The sequence below is a fragment of the Delphinus delphis genome, chromosome 2 (genome assembly GCF_949987515.2).
Source record: "Delphinus delphis chromosome 2, mDelDel1.2, whole genome shotgun sequence".
In the NCBI taxonomy this organism is placed as follows: Eukaryota; Metazoa; Chordata; class Mammalia; order Artiodactyla; family Delphinidae; genus Delphinus; species Delphinus delphis.
This window is the reverse complement of record NC_082684.1, coordinates 76,819,055-76,842,215: the sequence shown is the minus strand read 5'-3', so window position 1 is coordinate 76,842,215 and position 23,161 is coordinate 76,819,055. Positions and strand designations below refer to the sequence as shown.

Sequence of the window (23,161 nt, the reverse complement as noted above, 5' to 3'; positions counted from 1 at the left end):
AAAGCTTATTTGGGACCCAAGCAGAGTTGGATTCCTTATTAGTAAGACATTGTTCAGCATTCTGACCCTTCTTTTGTTTCTATGTCTCCTATCCTAAGAAACTCCTCGCAGCTGGAGAGCTTCCAGCCCAAGGCTGACCTGGATTCTTATATCCAGTCAACTGTAACAAGCAGTTACACTTGCTACTGCAGAATGAGGGAAAAGTTCTCCCGTCCACAGTGTAACAAGACCACTGACCATTACTAATTCTTTTAAACCAGTGGTTCTCAACCGTGTGACTAGATTCAATCTTTTATAGCAAACATGTTTTATGTCCCTTTTACTATCCTGCAGGGTAAGTCATAGATAAAATAACACATTTATACTCGTAAACCCAGGCAATGCATCTTCAGAGTCTAAGCACTCAGAATCATTGTTTTAACAATTCTTTCCTTGCTCTCCTGCCTTATCAGGTTTTCTTCTCTATTTGGTCTTTATTATCAATAAACAAGCTGTTATTATTCCCATCTTAAAAAAAAAAAGAAAAAGTAAAACACCAACCTTCCCTTGACACTCAGTCTTCTCCAGTCTTGTGACTTTATATACCTAGTCCTATGCTGATGTCTCCTAAATTTATATCTGCAGCTCAGACTCCTTTGAACTTGACTCCTGTATTCACTATGTTCAACTGCCATTTGACACCTTGAAGTGTAATTTTAATAGACATGTTGAACTTAGCATCAACACAGGGTTGGGTGGTATGGGAGGAGACTGCAAGTATGTACACCAAAATGTAAATGACAGTCTTGATGAGGATCTTGTGTGTGTGTTTCTCTTTGTTATTATGTAAAACTTTTAAAAAATTTTTTTTGTGGTATGCAGGCCTCTCGCTGTTGTGGCCTCTCCCGTTGCGGAGCACAGGCTCCAGACACGCAGGCTCAGTGGCCATGGCTCACGGGCCCAGCCGCTCCGCGGCTTGTGGGACCTTCCCGGACCGGGGCACGAACCCATGTCCCCTGCATCAGCAGGTGGACTCTCAACCACTGGGCCACCAGGGAAGCCCTACATCTTACCTATATATAGTGTCATATCAAAACCAAGAAATTGACATTAGCATAATGTGTGTGTGAGTGTGTGTGTGTGTGTGTGGTTCTGTGTCATTTTATTTCATGTATAGATTCATGTAACCACCACTGCAATCAAGATCCAGAACTATCTCAACACTATAAAGGTCTGCCTTGTAGTACAACTTTATAGTCACATCTGTATTCCTATCCTACCATCCTAACCCCTGGCAAACATTACTATGTTCTCCGTGTTATATAAATGGAATTATACAATAATGACCATTTAATATTATGAATTTTCCACTCAGAATAATGCCCTTGAGCTCTACGCAGGTTGTCAGGTGTATAGATATTCCATGGGATACAAGCACCACAGTTTGTTCAGTCCTTCACCTCTTGAAAGATAATTGAGCTATTTCTAGTTTTTGGCTAATCTGAACAAAACTGCTGTGAACATTCATGTACAGGTTTTGTGTGGACATATGTTTTTGTTTCTCTGGGATAAGTGCCCAGGAGTGCAATTGCTGGGTTGTATAATTATATGTTTAATATTTTAAGAATCTGCCGAACTGTTTTCCAGTGTCACTGTACCATTTTAAATTCCCACCAGCAGTGTATGAGAGATCCAGTTCCTCTGCATCCTTATCGGTGTTTGGTATTGTCACTACTTCCGTGTGTGTGTGTGTGCGCGCGCGTGCGTGTTTATTGAAGCATAGTTGATTTACAATGTGCCAATCTCTGCTGTACAGCAGAGTGACTCAGTTATACCCATATAGACATTCTTTTTTTTAAAAAATTCTCTTCCATTATGGTTTATCACAGGATACTGAGTATAGTTCCCTGTGCTATATAGTAGGACCACGTTGTTACTACTTTTTAATTTTAGCCATTCTGATGTGGCTCCCTGGAGCTCTTTCTCTGAAGTCCTGTCCCCTCTGGTACTCTGCAGTGAACTCTAGTGGCCTTGGTTTCCTTGCACTTCCATCTCCTCAACTCAGAGAGACTGATAGACCCTGCCTGGGTTCCCCTGTCTGTGCCAAGTGGCCTAGAAACTCCCTGCAGGGAGGAAGCTCATCCCGTTTGTTTCCCGTCTCTCAGTGATCACTGCCCTTCATTGCTTGCTGTCCAATGTCTTGAAAATCTATTGTTTCATATCATTTGCTCATTTTTTCTAAGAGTTTCAGGCAAAATCCAATCATTGCTATTCCACAGTGGAAGTCCATAATTTAGATTAATTTACAATGAGAAATAGCTCTTATACTTAGAATCTAGATCTTAGATGGATTCATGGTCAATTTTCTAATCAGAGTATCTGTTCTATCTCTATCTCTCTATATGTATCTACTCACTATCTATCTATCTAGTATAAATTTTGCTTAACAAGATGTCAAGAGTTCTAACATTAGAACTGCCATTACTTATTTGTAGCATCTGAGACATTAACTACTTCAAGTCACTTTCTTTATTTGTAAAATGAAGCATATATGAGCCTTAATTCCTTGAGATTCTAGGATATTGTTTGACTTCTTCTAGGAGAAATAGTGAGTAAAGTTGGTAGCTGTAGCCCTTAGTATGCTATCTCTTTTTAAAATTTATTTATTTATTTATTTTGCGGTACGCGGGTCTTTCACTGTTGTGGCCTCTCCCGTTGCGGAGCACAGGCTCCGGACGCGCAGGCTCAGCGGCCATGGCTCACGGGCCCAGCCGCTCTGCGGCATGTGGGATCTTTCCGGACCGGGGCACGAACCCGTGTTCCCTGCATCAGCAGGCGGACTCTCAACCACTGTGCCACCAGGGAAGCCCTATGTCTTTTTTTTTAAATCGAAGTATAACTGGTGTACAATCTTATATAAGTTACAGGTGTACAATATAGTAATTCACAATTTTGAAAGGTTACACCCATTTATAGTTATCGTAAAACATTGGCCATATTCCCTGTGTTGTATTTACAATATACCCTTGTAGCTTATTTTATACATAATAGTTTGTATCTCTTAATCCTGCCCCTCCCCCATTCCCTCTCCCCTCTGGTAACCACTAGTTTGTTCTCTACATCTGTGAGTCTGTTTCTTTTTGTTATATTCACTGGTTTGTTGTATTTGGAGATTCCACATATAAGTGATAGCATTTAGTATGCTATTTCTAAACAGGAAAATGGCATTGATCAGGTAATGAGCATGTGTTGGTAATTGTTACATAATATTAATAGCAATAACAACAGTAGCTAATACATTTATCCTTTCGCATGCAGTGCATTATATAATATTCACAACATCCCTATGAAGTAAGAGGTAGTATTATTCAAATCCAGAAGATGAGAAAACTGTAGCCTAGAAAATGAAAAACACAAGAATAAAAACCTGTCCAGTTTAAAGGTTATACTTAGACCACAGACGTAGGCCCTTTCTTCATTTTTAATCAAGGGTTAATTTCAAACAATCCCTAATAGTAACCAGTTATAAAGAAGCAGTTGGTGTGTATAGTTGGATATATTATCCCTGCTGACTCCAGACAGCTACTGGGTTCAGCAGAGGCCCCTTTACTCTGTCTTCTTGTTGCGTACAGACCTTGTCAGAATGAATGTGCAGAATGGACACCAAAGAGGGATAGCAGGAGCAAATTGTGAGGGTGAAATGCAATAAAAGCCCAGCATGAAATAAGTGCTCAATAACGGTTAGTTGTTGTTATTATTATTATTGTAAGTCATCCACATCAGCACTGTAGAATTCAGCCTGATTGACTTTGCAGATCACAGAAGCTGTTCGCAGACCACCGTTTGAAAACTTCTGCCTGAATGACAAAGCAAATCATCCTCCTAAAGGTCCCTGTTTAGGTCTAGAGAGGGTTTTCATACTGCTTTAATAATCTCCAGGGTGCTTTAAAAATATTATCTCATGATGTCACTTTCAGCTAAAGAAATGAGTAGAAGCGGCATTATAACCTCCTGATTTTACTCACCTGGGCTATAGGGACTGAGCACTGTTTGGGATATTCTCTCTCTTTTTTTTAAAAAAAATTATTTATTTTATTTATTGATTTTTGGCTGTGTTGGGTCTTCATTGCTGTGCGCGGGCTTTCTTTATTTGTGACGAGCGGGGGCTACTCTTTGTTGCGGTGCTCTGGCTTATCATTGCGGTGGCTTCTCTTGTTGCAGAGCATGGGCTCTAGGCGCTCAGGCTTCAGTAGTTGTGGCTCGCGGGCTCTAGAGCACAGGCTCAGTAGTGTGGTGCACTGGCTTAGTTGCTCCGCGGCACGTGGGATCCTCCCAGACCGGGGATTGAACCCGTGTCCCCTTCATTGGCAAGCGGATTCTTAACCACTGCACCACCAGGGAAGTCCCAGATATTCTCTTATTTAGGACTAAATTATCAGGTTTCCAAAACCTGATATGCAGTTATTGGATGAGGGTTGGAAAGAGGGAGTGGAGAATGGAGGGCTGGGTAAAGATAGGTAAAGATATGTAAAAATTCATCATTGACTCAAGTACGCCAAATCTTCTGATGAAGCCATGACACAGTTCTAAAATGCGAAAAGCAAAATAACCATGTTGGAGGGATGACACAAATACAGGCCAAAGAGCTTGACATTTCAGAAGTGACGGGGAAAGTTTAAAGGAAGCACATATGGAGAATATAAGGAAATGAACTTGAAATTTATGGGCAAGGTCAGGCTGCTATAAACCACAGGATAGTGGGTGTAACTCAGGAGTGAAACAATTGACTGGGAAAAAAACCTGTCTGCAGTTTCCCAGACTGGAAACATTTCCTGTCTTGGATGTCTGGATCTGTTTCAATGTCCAAGTAGCCTTACTTCAAAGTGCTCATGGGAGCAGAAAAGACAATTGGCTGAGTGTGTTTATTCAGAGCTGGGGAGGGAGAGTGGGAGTGGGAATGGGCTTGTGAAGTAAGTCTGGGTTTAAGAGCACATAGAGCACAAGGGGATAACCATTTTTCTGCAGACCAGCATCCAGGGCACTTCTCAGAGAGAAGGAAAACCTGGGAGGGAAGAACCTGGAAAACAGGACACAGGCATCTTTGAAGTTATTTAGGTATGTAGGTAAGTCACAGTGGTGTTTGGTGCTCCAGGAAACGACATGGGAAATTCTCTTTTTTAAAAATTAAAAAAATTTGAGGGAATCCCCTGGTAGTCCAGTGGATAGGACTCTGTGCTTTCACTGCAGAGGGCCCGGGTTCAATCCCTGGTGGGGGAACTAAGATCCCGCAAGCTGTACAGAGCGGCCAAAAAAAAATTGTTTTTTTCTGAAATATTTTCAACTTTAAAGAAAAGTTACCACATTAATACAAAGAACTCCTAAATATCCTTTATCAGTCACAATATTTAAAAATTTTCTTTCCCTTATTAAAAAAATTTTTCTTTCTCTGTAAATACACATGTACATGCATACATATGATCTATATCTATCTATCTATCTATCTATCTATCTATCTATCTATCTATCTATATATATATATATTTTTTGGCTGTGCTGCCCAGCTTGTGGGATTTTAGTTCTCCCCACCAGGGATTGAACCCAGGCCCTTGGCAGTGAGAGCGTGGAGTCCTAACCACTGGACCGCCAGGGAATTCCCCATATGATCTTTATTTTGAACCTTGGAGAGTAAGTCGTCTAATCATGCCCCTTTGCACCTTAATATTTCAGGGTTCTTTTTCTAAGAACAAAGATATTCTCTTAAACAATTATAGCACAAATTTCAGATTCCCTATATCAAACACTGACATAACATTCCTATCTACTCCATCGACAATATTCTCATATTATCAATTGTCTCAAAAATGTTCTTTATAGCAATATTCTTTTCTGGTAGGGAAGGTCTCTCTTTGATAGGGGCACGAGGCTGGCATTGCAGGAAAAATATGCATGCTCTTTCCCTCAGTTTCCTTAGGATCTCTATTAGTAGGGGAACCCTCGCAGGTCAGTTGTTTGGTTTTCTTTGGTTTCATTCTTGTTCCATGTCCTCCCTAAGAGTACAAAAACTAATCAGCAGGAATTACCCGAGTGCTAAGAGATCTATAGTAGTAGAAGGGATCTGGCATGACAAGATGTAGTTTTAGCAAGGTGAAATTGGGCATCCTCCCACGTCTCCCTCCCCCCGCCAGCCTCAGCTTAAGAGTGAGAATGGACTATAGTACTTTTCTTATTCCTTTTGATCTTTTTTGGGGAGGGTGGGTAACAGGGAGAATAATAGATAATTGAATGAGCAAAAATTAATTTGGGGAAAAAATAGGGAGATGATCTCCTATGGTAATTCTAATCCTTTACTGAGAATAAGACTTTCTATAAGAATTTCTCTCAAGGGAAGTGTGACACTGTACTTGTTTGTCCTCTTACCCATTCTTTTTGGTGATTTAGAACGAATTTCTGTTTAAGAATCAATTGATGTCAACTATCCCCACTGATACCCCATATGTGAACCAGTTGCAGAACTGCTTCCCAGGTCATCTTCCAGTTCTGTAGAATCCACACATTATGCCACAGCAACAGGGAATGTGGTGGGAGGGACAGGAGAAATGGGAAAAGAGTGAGAAAGGATCTCTGTCTTGGGTGGGGAATGGGGTAATGTGGAGAAAGGAGAGGAGACCCCAAAGACTATGCTGTCGGGGCTTAGGGGAATCTACGATCTCTACTGGAGGCAAGTTTCATTTCAAAGTCAGTCCTCTGTTTCCCTCCTCCCCTCCAGGCAAAATGAAGCTGACCCTGGTGCAGATCTTTTTCATAATGTTGCTGCTCCTGCTGGGCCTGGGGGTAGGCCTGGGGCTGGGACTTCAGATGGCCGCAGCAGTCCTGGAGGAAAGTGATCAGCTACTGAATGAGTTTCAGTCCAGTGACTCACATGACAAGGCTGAAGCCTCTAGGGAGGGAGTGGGCACCCTTCGAAGCATAGAAACCCTTAGCAACAAAGAAGTGGTGCAACTGGAAGAGACCACCGTCAGTGAAGATGAAGTTGGAGGAAACAAGATGCTCAGAGCTGAGGCTCTCTTTCAGAGCAACAAAGACTATCTGAGGTCTGACCTGATGGACAGGGAATGCAATGCCCTGATGGCACAGAAGATGAAGCCGCACAACCACACATGCATACCCCGGTACATATTCATCCATGAGGAACTAGAGGCAGTCAAAGCTGTCTGTAAGAGTCCTGTTGTTGCCTGTGACCTCAAGGGAGGCAAGTGTCACAAAAGCTCCCGTCCTTTTGATTTGACAATCTGCAAGTTATCCAAACCAGGCCAAGTCACTCCTCACTGCAATTACATAACTTTCATTCTTGAAAAGTACATTTTTATGTCCTGTAGTGACATGAAAGTCCAGGTAACATCTGGACCATGAAGTAAGTTCTCTTCTGCACCTTCTCATCTTTGTCTTCCTTTCCACTTCCTCTTTGTCATGCTGTTTTCGTCCTTAGGTATTCTGCAAAAAAGGTTCTGGGAAGAGAGGCTGGTCTATTCTTTATCCTATTTGAAAATATAAATCTTCTTTGCCCTAAGGGTTCACCCAACCTGCATTTTTTTCCTGGGATTAGAGGTGGTAGAATAGGGTGATGATGTCCAATCTCTGTAGGTTCTCTGTCTCTTAGAGTCTATCTCTTGCCCTGGAAAGAGATAAGTGAAGAACTGCTCTAGTCTCTCCTATGATCCTGGTTATCAGTCTGTGCCCTGGTCTGGAGGCCTTTAGGTGTGGATTACAATAGTTTAATGCATCCTTTACCCACGTCCTTCCCTGCTACCCACGATGAACCTCTATGGCAATCACATAAGCCTCCTGGGCTTTCCATGTAGCACTTCTCTGCTACAGATGTAAATTAAAGTGATTCTAACTGTGACTGCGTCTGGAGAACCATGTGGATCAGGTTTCTTTTCCCGAACCCCTGGCTGTAGGGGTCTGCGGGTACGGTGCCATGGTGGTGCAGACTGAGATAAAACATGTCCTGGGGCAAAGACAGCACTCATTTTCTTGACCCTTCTCAACCCTTTTCTTTTTCCTCTCATTTTTTTACTACCTGCCATTTTTTTTTTACATCTTTATTGGAGTATAATTGCTTTACAATGGTGTGTTAGTTTCTGCTTTATAACAAAGTGAATCAGTTACACATATACCTATGTTCCCATATCCCTTCCCTCTTGCATCTCCCTCCCTCCCACACTCCCTATCCCACCCCTCTAGGTGGTCACAAAGCACCAAGCTGATCTCCCTGTGCTATGCGGCTGCTTCCCACTAGCTATCTATTTTACATTTGGTAGTGTATATATGTCCATGCCACTCTCTCACTTTGTCACAGCTTACCCTTCCCGCTCCCCATATCCTCAAGTCCATTCTCTAGGAGGTCTGTGTCTTTATTCCTGTCTCACCCCTAGGTTCTTCATGACAGTTTTTTTCTTAAATTCCATATATATGTGTTAGCATACAGTATTTGTCTTTGTCTTTCTGACTTACTTCACTCTGTATGACAGACTCTAGGCCCATCCACCTCATTACAAATAGTTCAATTTCATTTCTTTTTATGGCTGAGTAATATTCCATTGTATATATGTGCCACATTTTCTTTGTCCATTCATCCAATGATGGACACTTAGGTTGTTTCCATCTCCTGGCTATTGTAAATAGAGCTGCAACAAACATTTTGGTACATGACTCTTTTTGAATTATGGTTTTCTCAGAGTATATGCCCAGTAGTGGTATTGCTGGGTCATATGTTAGTTCTATTTGTAGTTTTTTAAGGAACCTCCATACTGTTCTCCATAGTGGCTGTACCAATTCACATTCCCACCAGCAGTGCAAGAGTTTTCCCTTTTCTCCACACCCTCTCCAGCATTTATTGTTTCTAGATTTTTTTTTTTTTACATCTTTATTCTACCTGCCATTTTGATCTTCTTTTCCCTCCCTTTGTTTCTCCCCCATCCCGCCTCTTTCTCCTGGTCTCCTTTTCCTCTTCTCTTTGGGATCTCCCTGTTCTTTCTCTGAATCCTTTTAGATATTCATTCAGCCAACACTGATCTCTTACGCCATGCCAGGTAAGAAGATGTTGGTCCTATAAAGAGTTTGGCATAGGGGGTTAGAGCGAGGGTGGGTCAAGAGAGTGATGAGGAGAGAGAGAAACAGAGAACTATTTTTAAAAATTATGTCCAGGGCTTCCCTGGTGGCGCAGTGGTTGAGAGTCCGCCTGCCGATGCAGGGGACGAGGGTTTGTGCCCCGGTCTGGGAAGATCCCACATGCCGCGGAGCGGCTGGGCCCGTGAGCCATGGCCGCTGAGCCTGCGCGTCAGGAGCCTGTGCTCTGCAACGGGAAAGGCCACGACAGTGAGAGACCCGCGTACCGCAAAAAAAAAAAAAAAAAAATTATGTCCAATAAGTAGAATAATGGTCACATTAGGTGCTCAATAGATGTAGAATGAGTGGGATTGGAGGGAATTTTATTCTCACTCAGCACCTCTTTTCTTCTTTTGCTTTGAAAAACAAGAAAGTTAGTGAAAGAATATTTTCAGCAGAAAAGGGATTGGATCTACTCAAAGAGGAGAAAAGCTATGGGGTTGAATAAATAGAAGATGTTAAGTGGTTTTGCTCAGCCTATTTTCTCTGAATTCAAATCTATCAAGAAATAGTTTCGTTAGACATGCAATAAGGATTCACTATGAGACTTGATTTTGAGTTTTCCTCTTCCTAGGGTTTTGCCTGTTTCAATCTCCTTGACAGTAATACACTCAAGCGTCAGGGACATCCATAAATGGGACACTGGAGGAAGGAAAGGTTTGGCTTACTCTGACCTGGCTTTTACCTTCCTGTTCTTTCTTCATTTAGCTCCAAATCTCCCTTACCCTTCCTGTTCTTGCAGGCAGGCAACCACTTAAATGCTTTGCCTCTAGTGTCCCCTCAGACTTCCCTGTTTCAACATTTCCCTCCATACCTTTGACTCACCTCTCCCGGCAATGACCTCTTAGGAACAGTGTTGCTGGGCAGGAAGTGTGTCTGCATCTGTGGGCTGCCCTGACATGTTAGAGGTGGGTGGAGGAGTGGCAGGAGACGAGGCCCTGGACGAGGCAGATTCCTACTCTTTTTTTTTTTGTGGTACGCAGGCCTCTCACTGTTGTGGCCTCTCCCGTTGCGGAGCACAGGCTCCGGACGCTCAGGCTCAGCGGCCATGGCTCACGGGCCCAGCCGCTCCGCGGCATGTGGGATCTTCCCGGACCGGGGCACGAACCCGTGTCCCCTGCATCGGCAGGCGGACTCTCAACCACTGTGCCACCAGGGAAGACCCCTACTCTTCTTGATGGGAGAATCCCTTTCAGAAGAAATAGACAAAAGACGATCTAAGACAAGGGAGAAAAAAAGAAGTGAGGTGTGAGAGAGGAAAGAAGAGTGGGTGTCAGAGAAAATCAGTGTGTTAAGAATTTGTCCAGTATGTAACCCAAAGGCATTGAAGATTGGGAATGTGATGGGAAAGGTTCCAAGTTTGACTTCTTAACCAAAACACAGAGGATCCATTGTGTGGGGCAAACTATTAGGAGACTGGAATTAGCAAGGAATGGAAGCCCATGTGCTTTCATTCACAGATAAGAACCTCTTATAGGTTCCCACCAGCTTCTCTCCTTTAGGGTTCCCACACTCCAACAAGTTCTGCTATCGCCCTCATCTGGTCTCCACTTTGGACAAATCTCAGTGGTCAGGCTTTTATCTGACTGTGAAAACTATCTCAGGAAAGCAATTTACAAAGCACTCTACGGGCTCCTAGTGGCTCAAGCAGGAAAACACAGCTCGGTAGGTGTAATGGGTTGACAAGATGTGGGAACTTCACTCAAAAGGGATAGAAAATTAACTCATTATAGCTCAAATGATGCCTGATTCATAAAACTTTCACCAACTCTTTTAATTCCAGTAAAACCCCCCTCTTCGCACTTCCAGTGTATATGCTTAGTCCATACAACAGGTCCTCAGTCCTCCACCCAGTGTTCCTAAATCCCCAAAACTCCAAAAACTGAAAGATTTTCTTTCAAAGTGGCTCCCAAGCTCAGTGAGATGCAAAATCAGGCTGAATTGACTATGCAAGTCTATTTATTATCTTTATTTATGCTATATGACTATTATACATTTCACTGAAGAAATATCAATATGTCTGATTATGAATACTGCCTCAGATAAACTCTTCTAGGGATGCATAAATATCACATACACTTATACAATGTTGCTTTTTAAAATCCTAAAAATTCTGTTTCAAAATGCATTGGCCCTAAAGGTTTCAGGTAAGGGATTGAGACCTATATATACTATTTAATTAACCCTTAATTTATTTGAATATATAATATGACCTCAGTGAGACCATAGCATTTTTTTTTTTTTTTTTTTTGGCTGTGTTGGGTCTTAGAAAGTCCCCTTCTGGTGTCTGGGACTGACTGAGGCCAGCAGTGCCATCTGGGTTGGGTACCCTGAGCTTGAACTGGGACTTCTCTGGACCTGAGTCCCATTTCTCCCCTCAGGTCACTGCTCCCCTACCCCATGCGTAGGGCCAACAAGCTGCCCCCCAAAAGTTCTGAGACTTGCACCTATGGCGTTGTCCTAGGACCCTGAAGCCAGGCCCTGTTTCCACGAGGGTGACCTGGCAAGCGGCGGTCCCCTCTGGCTGGTGTGGTATGTCTTTTGTGGGATCACACAGCAGTGGGTCACCAGAATGGTGCTGATAAACTGATTTTGCGTGACTCAAACATATCCTGGACACAGAATAAATTTAGGACTCTGGATCACCAATGGTCACTACTCACCCTTGGACTTGAGTGCACATGTAGGAGGCTTTCACCCACCCATGTTCCTATTGCTCTGCTACTTCTGGTCTATAGCACTTGAGGGTGGCAGGGACAACAGCATGTGTCCCTCACCCTGGGAGCTTCCCACTGCTGGCACCCAGGGTGGACCCCACCCCTTTGCAGGCTCCACACCATGTGGAGGTATGGTGGGCTGCTCCTGTCTCCTGTAAAGACTTTTGAGACCATTGCTCTGCAGTGTCAATGGGGCACTTCAGATCAATGCCCTCTCTTGCTTCTGATTGACAGGTGATGACACGCTCTCTTAATCTGTGCAAGATGAAGGCTAGTCATTCCTTGTGTGAATGGGATTGCTCTTTTGCTCTGCCCATGTACCCCCTGCCTATCCTCCTGGATGGTGGCAATGTGTGTAAGACAGGAGTGTAGTGTGGTCAGTTATGAAAGAGGTGGCATTCTAGGAAGGCAGTGATTATGGCTTAAAGAATTCAAGAGAATTGTACACCTGAAACTAGTATAGTATTGTAAGTCAATTATGCTTCAATTAGGAAAAAGAACAGAAAAGAAAACTTTAGAAATTCTCAAGTCAGTTCTCAAAAAAAAAAAAGAGTTCAGGAGAAGATCTAGTTGGAAGATGTGTTGTTTTATGTTTATACTACAAAACTCTAAATGGCAAATTTCGCACGGTCACAAATTATCATTCTGATTTTCCTGTGTACTCTGTGTGCTATGGTCTCACTATGTATCCCCTCCAAAATCACATGTTGGAATCCTAACACCCAACGTGATGGTGTGAGACGGTGGGACCTCTGGGAGGGAATTAGGTCATGGAGCCCTTATGAATGGGGTTAATGCTTCTGCAGAAGAGATCTCCCAGAGCTCCCTTGCCACTTCTGCCCTGTGAGGACCCTACCTGACCATGCTGGCACGCTGATCTGGACTTCCAGCCTCCAGAACTGTGCGAAATACATTTTTATTGTTTGTAAGATACCCAGTCTATGGTATTTTGTTCTAAAAATATGGGCTGGGCTAAGTAAGACACTGCTTGTGTTTGTGGTCATTATCAACAATGTACAGTAACAAAGTAACCTTTGAGAGAGTCACTGGAAGCTGGTATTCACAGGCAGCACAAGGGATGATTCAGGGCCATGAGTCATGATACAGCTGGCACGAAATAAATGGCACTAGGAAACTGCAGAAGCAAGAACATCTATATGGGTCCTATCAGACCGGTTTGTCTTTTTCATGTGGTGGGAGATAATGAAATTATCCAGGAATAATACATCTGACAATAAAGAACATGAAGAAATGGATCCTAGATCTAACAGGAAGAGATGGTGCCCAGACAACACAGAAAGTCTATGTGTGCACTGATTGGATAATAACCAAATATGTGAGTATCTGTCCTCTGCCCATAATTCTAAATCTTCAGCAATAAGTCCCTATACTTCACTTGGGTCTATGACTTTTATAATATATTTTAAAATCAAATTGTTTATATAGATAAGGGCCGCATTCCCCATCCCTCCCTGGAGAGAAAAAAAAAAATTGGCCAGGGACACACACTCCTTAGAAGCAGCTCAGCTTGTGGTCAGATCCAGGGTAATGTCTGTATCATGCCCTTGCCACGCTCTTGATTCGAACTCTCCCCCTCAGATCCCTCTAGAGCTCACTCTTGTAGGCAAAGTGGACTGAGCTGGCCCTCTCCACCCCTTCTCTTTCCCAAGGTGGCAAAGTTATATCATCTGGCAGAGACTCATTCCTGGTGGGATGAAAAGGGACTCCAAGGGACAGAGTTGTTGCTATTTAGGCAGTACTTGGACTTAGCATGTAATCTGTTGATGATGTTCCTTCCTCTGAACCTTGGATCCTACCCATAGGCCTGCCCTCTCCTCTTTGCATTTATAGACTGGGCTTCAGTCAGTTTCTAGAAAGTGATTCTAAGGACAGAGATGCCACTTCCAGGAGCAGCTGGGTTGGCTCTTTAGTAGAATTAATGATTCAGAAGCCAGGTAATAGTTGGATTTAAAGGAAGAATTTGGGAAAAGAGGAAGATGGCTAAGCAGAAGGAATATTTAGGGAAATGTGAGTGCACACGTCAAGGCGTCGTGGCCCTTTACCCATTTATATATGATTTCAGGAGGCACTGCGGTATCCCACTGTTTGAAAATGTCAGCTCTCCAGTATTAGCACGAAGCTAATGTTTAGAATTATATCTGTATAAACGTATTGCGTATCCCTATACACAGCATGTAAAATTTTTAACTTCAAAGAATGGGTGAGATTTTCAGCACCTTTATAAGGTGACAAGAAAAGCAAAAGGCAAAACAGTACTTGTTCTACGAATGCTTTTGCATGAGTTTGGCAGTGTGCTAGTTACCGGTTGTTAAAACCAGTAACAAAAGGACAAAAAAACTAAAATCAGGCATTGTATCTGCCATGGTAACACATCCACAGATGAGACCTATAGGGGATAGGATAGGAAGAGAGAAGGTGACATGATTAAATCTAGCACTAGGCATTGCCCTGGAAAGCTGGTCTGGCTAAGGACCAATGTAGAGCAAGCAACTGCATTAGGAGACTGTTTCCAAGGGGAGGAAAAGGCTGTCCAAAGGGTCAACGGATAAAGATAGATATTTTTACCAGGAAGATGCAGCCATCTCCCAGCTTCTGTGAGTGTTACCTGCCAAGAATTCACAGGTGCACTTCTCTGGAAGAGAAGGAAATGTATTGAAGAAAATATGGTAGAAGGGGGTTATAAATATGGAAAAAGCGTTACATAATCTGACCCAGAATTAGTCAGTAGAAGCCCTTCTAATCTGGCTTCTGTGTGCTTTTGACATGTTCCCATCATTCTTTAGACACTTCCTTGCTTTGAGAAACAGCAAGATGGTCTAAGCTCATCTTGTATTTTCCTTGCCCTGGGACCAGTCATTTCTCTAAAGAGACAAGGTTGTTTTAGTGGAAAACAGTATTTTAAAACCAAGATCGGATGCTAGGTGTGTGTGTTCATTTTTGTGGTGAGAGAGTTGGTCCCTCAGAGGGCAGAGCTTGGGAATATAGCAAAAAGATGCAATTACACACACACACACACACACACACACACACATTTACATGTATTTTATTTATGTATTTACATTGAAAACCATGATTCACATCAATATCTCCAATTCCAATCCAACCCCATAGGCTCATATTAGTTTTCTCCTTTTCCATATTTATATCTCCATTTCCATATTTATAAACCCCCTTCTACCATATTTTCTTTAATATATTTACTTATTTGATCAATCTCCATGTATGTAACTGAATCTTCTGTTTCTGCCACTGTCCCCCCTTCCATATGGATGCCCTTTGCCCTCTCTGACTCCGACACTCTGTGACAGGCTGTCCCCCTACGTGGATGCTCCCCATTTGGGTTTTCATACCCCACACCAGGTTCCCCTCTGAGTGAGATACCTCCTCTCCTTGCTCAGGCTGACGCTCCATGCTGGATTCCCCGCCCCATGCCTCACCTCTACTCCCCCTCACCCCCCATATGAATGCCCTTTTCTCTTTTCTTGGGCTTTGGCTTCCTATTCCCCATGCCAGGCTGACCCCCCTTTTCAATGCACACCAGGTTTTGCCCCATTTAATGGCTTCAGGACTAAATTGTTCGGGAAGGGAAGAAAGGGAAAAGAATGGAAGGGAATAGGAAAGAAACAAAATGGAAGGCCAGGGGAAATAAGCCAATGAAAGGGAAGAGGTGTTATATCTTTTGAAAATTAAAATTATATATTAGCAGTTTCTGTACAGTTTAAAGTTTTACTAAACTGTTTACTAAACTGTTACTAAACTGTTTACTAAACTGCTTTTACTAAAGCAGTTTAAAGTTTTACTAGCTATATATTATTCTATTTTATTAATGCAATATGATTCATTGAACTATTCCTTTACTTTTGGAGGTTAAGTTGACGTCTAACAATAAATAGTTTGCACAGATTCTTTCCCTTAAAGCAAATTCTTCCAAGTGGAATTATTAGGTCAAAGAGTATAAACCTCAAAGCTTTAGGTACCTATTCACCTATTGCCTTTCAGTAAGGTTGTGCTTATACTCTCTCCACCAGTGTATAGAATGGACCCATGTCACTATATCGTTTGCATAATTTGGTATTATATTTTATTTTTGACAGTTTGATAGGCAAAATAAGGGATCTCATTATTATTTAACTTTGCATACCTTTTATTGAATGGGCCATATCTTGTTTTTATATAAATTTATTTTATTTTATCTTTGCATTGGGTCTTCGTTGCTGCACACGGGCTTTTCTCTGGTTGCATCTAGTGGGGGCTACTCTTCGGTGTGGTGTGCAAGCCATTGTGGTGGCTTCTCTTGTTTGGAGCATGGGCTCTGTGTCTCGTGGGCTCTAGAGCGCAGGTTCAGTAGTTGTGGCCCACGGGCTTATTGGCAGGCAGATTCTTAACCACTGCGCCACCACGGAAGCCCCAAGTGGGCCATATCTAAAGCAATTCTTAGTAACTTTGTCTCCTCTTCCCAGAGATTCTCTCCACTTCCTGATACAAACCCTTATGAGCCCTCTTTTTCCCATATACTCTGTTACTCTGAAAACACAAGTTAAAAACTCTTTAAGTTTGAGTGCATTATTCATGATGGCTGCACAGTATCATCAGTCATGCATTCAGGGTGTTGAATCTGGGTTCATTTAGGAGGGTACACAGAGAAAATACGGTTCAGGAATTTCTCCTAGAGGAAAATTACCTCACAGTGCTCAGGTTGTGCAAGTACCACGGATATCCCATCATTCACCTACCTTCAGTCTTGCCACACACCCTTCTGTGGGTAATGCCATCATCAGTGTTTACCATTCTTGAGATTATCTATACCTGCCTGGGCAAATTATTCCCATACTCAGGCATCTTCTCGCTGGTTCCTATTCTGTAGTCTGTTTTGCCCAGCTTAGTCATCCCAACCACCTTTGAAGCAACTCTTTTAATGTTAAGCCTAAGATGGGAAAAGATTTAGTTAGGGTTCCAAGACTAGATTTACAAAAAAAAAAAAAAAAAAGGTCTGTTGTAAGATGGGAACTTTCTCCCTTGGCAGGTCCTGTTGAATGAGAATAAAATCTGAACAGGCAGCATCACAACCAGAAATAATCTAATATCCTCATAATGACCTGTGTAATTCCCTGGTTCTACAGTTCTTTCATCTTCGCTGTTGTGGTCACTTAAATCCATCTTCTGGAATTCTAGGACTAATCATTTCCCTAAGCCGAGGTATTGTAGGAGGTGGACTCAGCAAAAGATGAATCTTACCTCAGCACGTACTTTTCATTATAAAATATACACAAACATAAAACGTGCCATTTTTATCATCTTTAAGTATACAATTCAGTGGCATTAATTACATTGACAATGCTGTGCAATCATCACTACCATTTATTTCTGAAAGTTATTTTTATCATGCCAAATAGAAATTCTGTCCCTCAGTTCACATTTTGTAATATTTATCAAAACAATACATGCCCACAGTTAAAATCTACAGCCTCTCTCCCTACGACTTTCCAACTCTCCAGTCCAAGTCCAAGTGGGTCCAAGAGGCACCATTTCTAGCTCTCGTCTCACTATCTCTGTAAAAGTCTTCTTTCTCTACTTACTAATCCATCAAGTCCATTGACTTCATGTTATGGCAGATTAAGGTTTAGCTCAATTTCACCTCACTCCCCTCTCCTTTTCCTCCTAATATAGCAATATTTTAGTTTCTCTGTTGCTTACCTTTCTAACCTAATAATATACTAACCCTCTTACTATCTGTTTCAGCTATGTGCTGCATATTTTGAGTCCCTATTTTGCAAGATGAGGATATTAGCATCCTTATCGTTCCCTTCATTCTCTTTTTCTCTATCTTTAATGGATAAAGATGTGGCACATATATACAATGGAATATTACTCAGCCATAAAAAGAAACAAAATTTAACTATTTGTAGTGAGATGGATGGACCTAGAGTGTGTCATACAGAGTGAAGTAAGTCAGAAAGAGAAAAACAAATACCGTATGCTAACACATATATGGAATTTAAGAAAAAAAATGTCATGAAGAACCTAGGGGTAAGACAGGAATAAAGACACAGACCTCCTAGAGAATGGACTTGAGGATATGGGGAGCGGGAAGGGTAAGCTGTGACAAAGTGAGAGAGTGGCATGGACATATATACACTACCAAACATAAAATAGATAGCTAGTGGGAAGCAGCCACATAGCACAGGGAGATCAGCTCTGTGCTTTGTGTCCACCTAGAGGGGTGGGATAGGGAGGATGGGAGGGAGGCTTAAGAGGGAGGGGATATGGTGATATACGTATGCATATAGCTGCTTCACTTTGTTGTACAGCAGAAACTAACACAACATTGTAAAGTAACTATACTCAAATAAAGATGTTAAAAAAACCCTTCAGTCATCTGTCCTTTAGTTCTACATTGTCATGATTTTTAATATTAATATTTCATTCTATAATCAAAATTAAGACTTAGGTTCACTGACTCTAACACCGAAAATTGATACAAAGTATTTACATTATTTAGAATATGCAAATAATGTTTCCGAAGATCCAGAAACACCATAATTTCTTTTTTGGGGGGCCGTGAGACATGCGGGATCTTAGTTCTCCAGCAAGGGATCGCGCTCCCTGCCGTGAAAGCGCAGAGTCTTAACCACTGGACCGCCAGGGATGTCCCTAGAAACACCATAATTTAAGAAAACATTTTGTATCTCCTGGAGTTTATTGTTGTCTTTTTTATTTGTTAGATGCTTTTTTTGCAAGCTGTACATGCTCACTTAAAAAACAGTTTTAGAAATAGATGGTAGTGATGATTGCACAACATTGTGAATGTAATTGATGCCATCCTCTCAATCAAATGAGTTTTCTATCAAGTACTTCCTTTCCTTAGAGATTTCTCTCCTAGAGCCTCTGCGCCAGTAGGTCTGTTCTTCAGCTGTGATCCTGTAATCATTCTTGTCTGGATGCCATGTTGTCCTCTTTCTTGGTCTACTCTCTTCTTTTAGTTTTTGTTGGAGCCTATCGCCAAGTAAATTCATAAGAAAATGTGCTTAGGAGGTGCATTTTGTGAGTTCTTACATACTGGAAAATGTATTTATTCTTTTGGATTTTCTTATCTCTTCTACTTTTTTCTCATATTTTGGAATTAATTTTTTGGAAATTTCTTTACGCGGACCTCTCACTGCTGTGGCCTCTCCCGTTGCAGAGCACAGGCTCCGGATGCGCAGGCTCAGTGGCCATGGCTCACGGGCCCAGCCGCTCCGCGGCATGTGGGATCTTCCCGGACCGGGCACGAACCCGTATCCCCTGCATCGGTAGGCGGACTCTCAACCACTGCGCCATCAGGGAAGCCCTCTTGGAAATTTCTTTGACTTTATCTTTTGACCCTAATACTGATCCTTTTGTTCCTCCTGACATTAATATGCTTATTTTCCAAGTGTTTATTGTTTTTCCGTTGTTACTTTTTCAAAGGATTCTAGTCTTGTTTTATAAAAACGACAGCTCTCAGATAAATCAAAATACACTAATTCGAGGTCTTAGCCTCTAATTATTAAATATTAAGACTTTATCCTCTAGTTTCTGCTTTGTAATTTTTCTTTTACTTCATGTTTTGTAAGTGCAATCTTCAGAGATATGGAGGCCATTCAGTATGTGAAAAGAATGAATTTTGCAGACAAATAGAACTAATTGTGTAGCCTTGGGCAAGTAAATTTCTTTTTAAAATAAAGATAATTCAATGTTGCTAAAAGGATATATGTATATATATTAACAGTGAAATGGTAGGGTCTAATTTTTCCTCCTATATGTATCCACTTCTCAAAAATAACACTCCCAGGGCTTCCTTGGTGGCGCAGTGGTTGAGAGTCCGCCTGCCGATGCAGGGAACACGGGTTCGTGCCCCGGTCCGGGAAGATCCCACATGCCGCGGAGCGGCTGGGCCCGTGAGCCATGGCTGCTGAGCCTACGCGTCCGGAGCCTGTGCTCCGCAACAGAAGAGGCCACAACAGAGAGAGGCCGGCGTACCGCAAAAAAAATAAAATAAAAAAATAACACTCCCAGCATCTACAACATGTGTGAGGTATGCCACCAGATGGCGCCAATGCACTGGTCTCATGATCAGGATCTGTAAAGTGGGTGCTTGGCTTTCACACGTGTCTCAATCTTTCTTAATAAATTTGAATACTCCGGCACTTATTTTATGGAATCAAATCTGGGAAGCTATAAACCAATAAATGAATCATAATTTTCTGTGGAAGAATATGATTAATTTTTGAATAGTACTCTTTTCTTAGTCTTTACCAAATAATATGCATTATACGAGTGATAAAAATAAAAATTCAGGGGGCCTGGGTTCAATCCCTGGTCGGGGAACTAGTTCCCACTTGCATGCCGCAACTAAGAGTTCCCATCCTGCAGCTAAGGATCCTACATGCTGCAACTGAACATGCCACAACTTAACATGTCACAACGAAGATCCCACGTGCCATGACCAAGACCTGGCGCAGGCAAAATAAATAAATATTTTTAAAAGTCAAAATGATGTATCTCTGTAAAACAGTTAAATTTCAACATTAGATGTTACAATATACCTCTCTTAATATTTGGGATGGAAAGAAGTTAACATATAGGTATAAATTGGTGACTCACTAATTTTTTTCCTGTTTCTATTATAAATTATTATTCCAAAGCTAATCTCATGAACAGACTTGTTAGAGTGTTTATAGCGGCTCTATTAATAATCCCACCAGGGACTTCCCTGTCTGTCCAGTGGTTAAGACTCCACGCCTCCACAGCAGGGGCACAGGTTTGATCCCTGGTTGTGGAACTAAGATCCCACAAGCCGCGTGGCATGGCAAAAAAAAAAAAAAAAAGAAAGAAAGAAAAAAGAATCCCACCAAATTAGAAGAAACTAAGATTTCCTTCAACAGGTAAATGAATGCACAAACTTTGGTATATCATACTATGGAATACCATTTTGCAATTAAAAGTAACAAGCTATTAATCCATTGATGAATCTTAAATGTTATTGCTATGTGAAAGAAACCAGTCTGAGAAGACTATATACTGTATGAGTCCGTTAATATTACATCCTGGTAAAGGCAAAACTACAGAAACAGAAAAGAGATCAGTGGTTATCGGGAGTTGTGGAGGGGGGTGGTTTGCCTAGATGAAGGGCAAGAGACATTTTAGGGCTATGAAAACTATTCTGTATGGTACTGTAGTGGTGCATACATGACACTGTCCATTTGCCAAAAACCAGCACAAAAAAGTGAATCTTAACGCATGTAAATTAAAAAAAATTAACCAGTAGGGTGAGGGGATCCCAGGATGGAGGGCAGACTGTGACAAAGGAATTTGACTGTATGACAAAACCTTGCTGAAGGGGATACTGAAGAGACTTAAGTAATTGCTATAGACTAAATGTTTATGTGCCTCCCCACACCCCCAATTCATATATTGAAATCTTAATCCCTAATATGGTGGTATTAGGAGATGGGGCCTTCGGGAAGTGATTAGGCCATGAAGATGGAGCCCTCATGAATGGGATTAGTGCCCAAGACCTCAGAGAACTCCCTCAGCCCTTCTGCCATGTGAGATTTTAGCAAGAAGATAGTCATCTATGAACCAAAATGTGACTCCTCACCAGACGTCAAATATACTTGGGCCTTGATCTTGAACTTCCCAGCCTCCAGAACTGTGAGAAATAAATTTCTGTTGTTTATAAACCATCCAGTGTATGGTATGTTTGTTAGAGCAGACCAAACAGACTAAGACAGTAACTTTAGAAATTACTGGAAACTGGAAGACTAAAGACAAAAGGAACTGTACATAAGGACTGTATTCTAGTTGATAAGTTGTTTTCCACGGGGGTATGAGTTAAATTGAAACTGCTGTATATCTATACTGGGACTGAACAAATAAGTAAATGAATTGTGGTTGGTGGGATCCCAGGTTTCTCACTATTGGAGTGAGAGGTTGCCGATAAGAAGAGGAAAAGACTAGAATAAACCATGTGGTTTAGAGTTGTATGTGTCAGTATAGATTTGGCTTAAAATAAATGCTGATTGATATATAGAAATAATTACAGATACGAGCGTATACATGAGTTGGCATATATAACTTTCTTAGCTCTGTTCTCTGAGAAGGCCTTGAAACAATGACGTTCCAGCAGCAATAAGTGCAATCAGTACCCGAATCTTGGTTTCTAAATACCATTCTCCAATAAAAAGAACCAGGATCCTTGAAGAATGGCTAATTTTAGGATTGAGGCAGGGAATATAAGATGTACCTGGAGTATCTTGTAATGTCAAACAGTAAGAGAATATGCAAAACCAAAATGGAGTGCTCAAAAAAACCCCAAAATACAAAATGTCAAAGGGGCACAGGAGGTGACTGAAAGAACTCCTGATGACCAGAGCTAGAACAATTTGAACAACAAAATAGTTTAGTATTGAATCTTATCCAAAGTATAAAATAAATATCCATGAGTCCACAATGATATAAATGCATCTGAATAAATAAATAAATGGGGGAGAAAAGACAAATCTTCCATACAGAGTATTCCCGATAGTTTGTTGAGATACTACCCGCTCCAGGAGAAGGAGCATAGCTCCCCTGCCCACAGTGAGATGACTTGCTTCCAAAAGGAACAGTACAGAAGAGTGGAGCAATTGAAAAATAACTTTACGGTGTAAAGAACGGGCAAATATTGCTTAAGCAAGATGATCAGCCAGGAAGTGATACAATTACTTCCTTTAAAATGTTCTCATATTAATCTCTTCCTTTCTTTTCCTTATGTTATTCTCTTTCCTGTCTTCATGGCCTTATACCTAGGTTATACATATTATAGTCACTCAGACCACATATTTGTCTCCAGTCTCTCTCCCCTTCAATCTGTCATGTCCATTATTGTCAAATTAACCTTCAAATATTACCTTTTTTAACGTAATTTTATTTTTTTAATTTTTAAATTAATTTTTATTGGAGTATAGTTGCTTTACAATATTGTGTTAGTTTCTTTTTTAAAAAATTTATTTAATTAATTTATTTTTGGCTGTGTTGGGTCTTCATTGCTGTGCACGGGCTTTCTCTAGTTTTGGCGAGCGGGGGCTACTCTTCACTGTGATGCATGGGCTTCTCATTGCGGTGGCCTCTCTTGTTGTGGAGCATGAGCTCTAGGCACGCAGGCTTCAGTAGTTGTGGCACGCAGGCTCAGTAGTTGTGGCACAACATGCTTCATTGCTCCGCGGCATGTGGGATCTTCCCGGACCAGGGCTCAAACTCCTGTCCCCTGCATTGGC

The 23,161-nt window shown here is 41.6% G+C and overlaps 1 protein-coding gene across 1 annotated transcript; it reads left to right on the top strand.

Annotated features, from left to right (window-relative positions):
• The first annotated feature begins 6,534 nt into the window (after positions 1 to 6,534).
• RNASE10 (ribonuclease A family member 10 (inactive)) lies at positions 6,535 to 7,389 on the top strand. The gene has a single exon (XM_060003525.1). It carries the CDS (start codon positions 6,535 to 6,537, stop codon positions 7,387 to 7,389), a length of 855 nt encoding a protein of 284 aa, XP_059859508.1.
• The last annotated feature ends 15,772 nt before the right edge of the window (positions 7,390 to 23,161 follow it).

Coding starts and splice junctions, on each gene's coding strand:
- RNASE10 (XM_060003525.1), top strand. CDS start 6,535: ATGCCACAGCAACAGGGAATGTGGTGGGAGGGACAGGAGAAATGGGAA.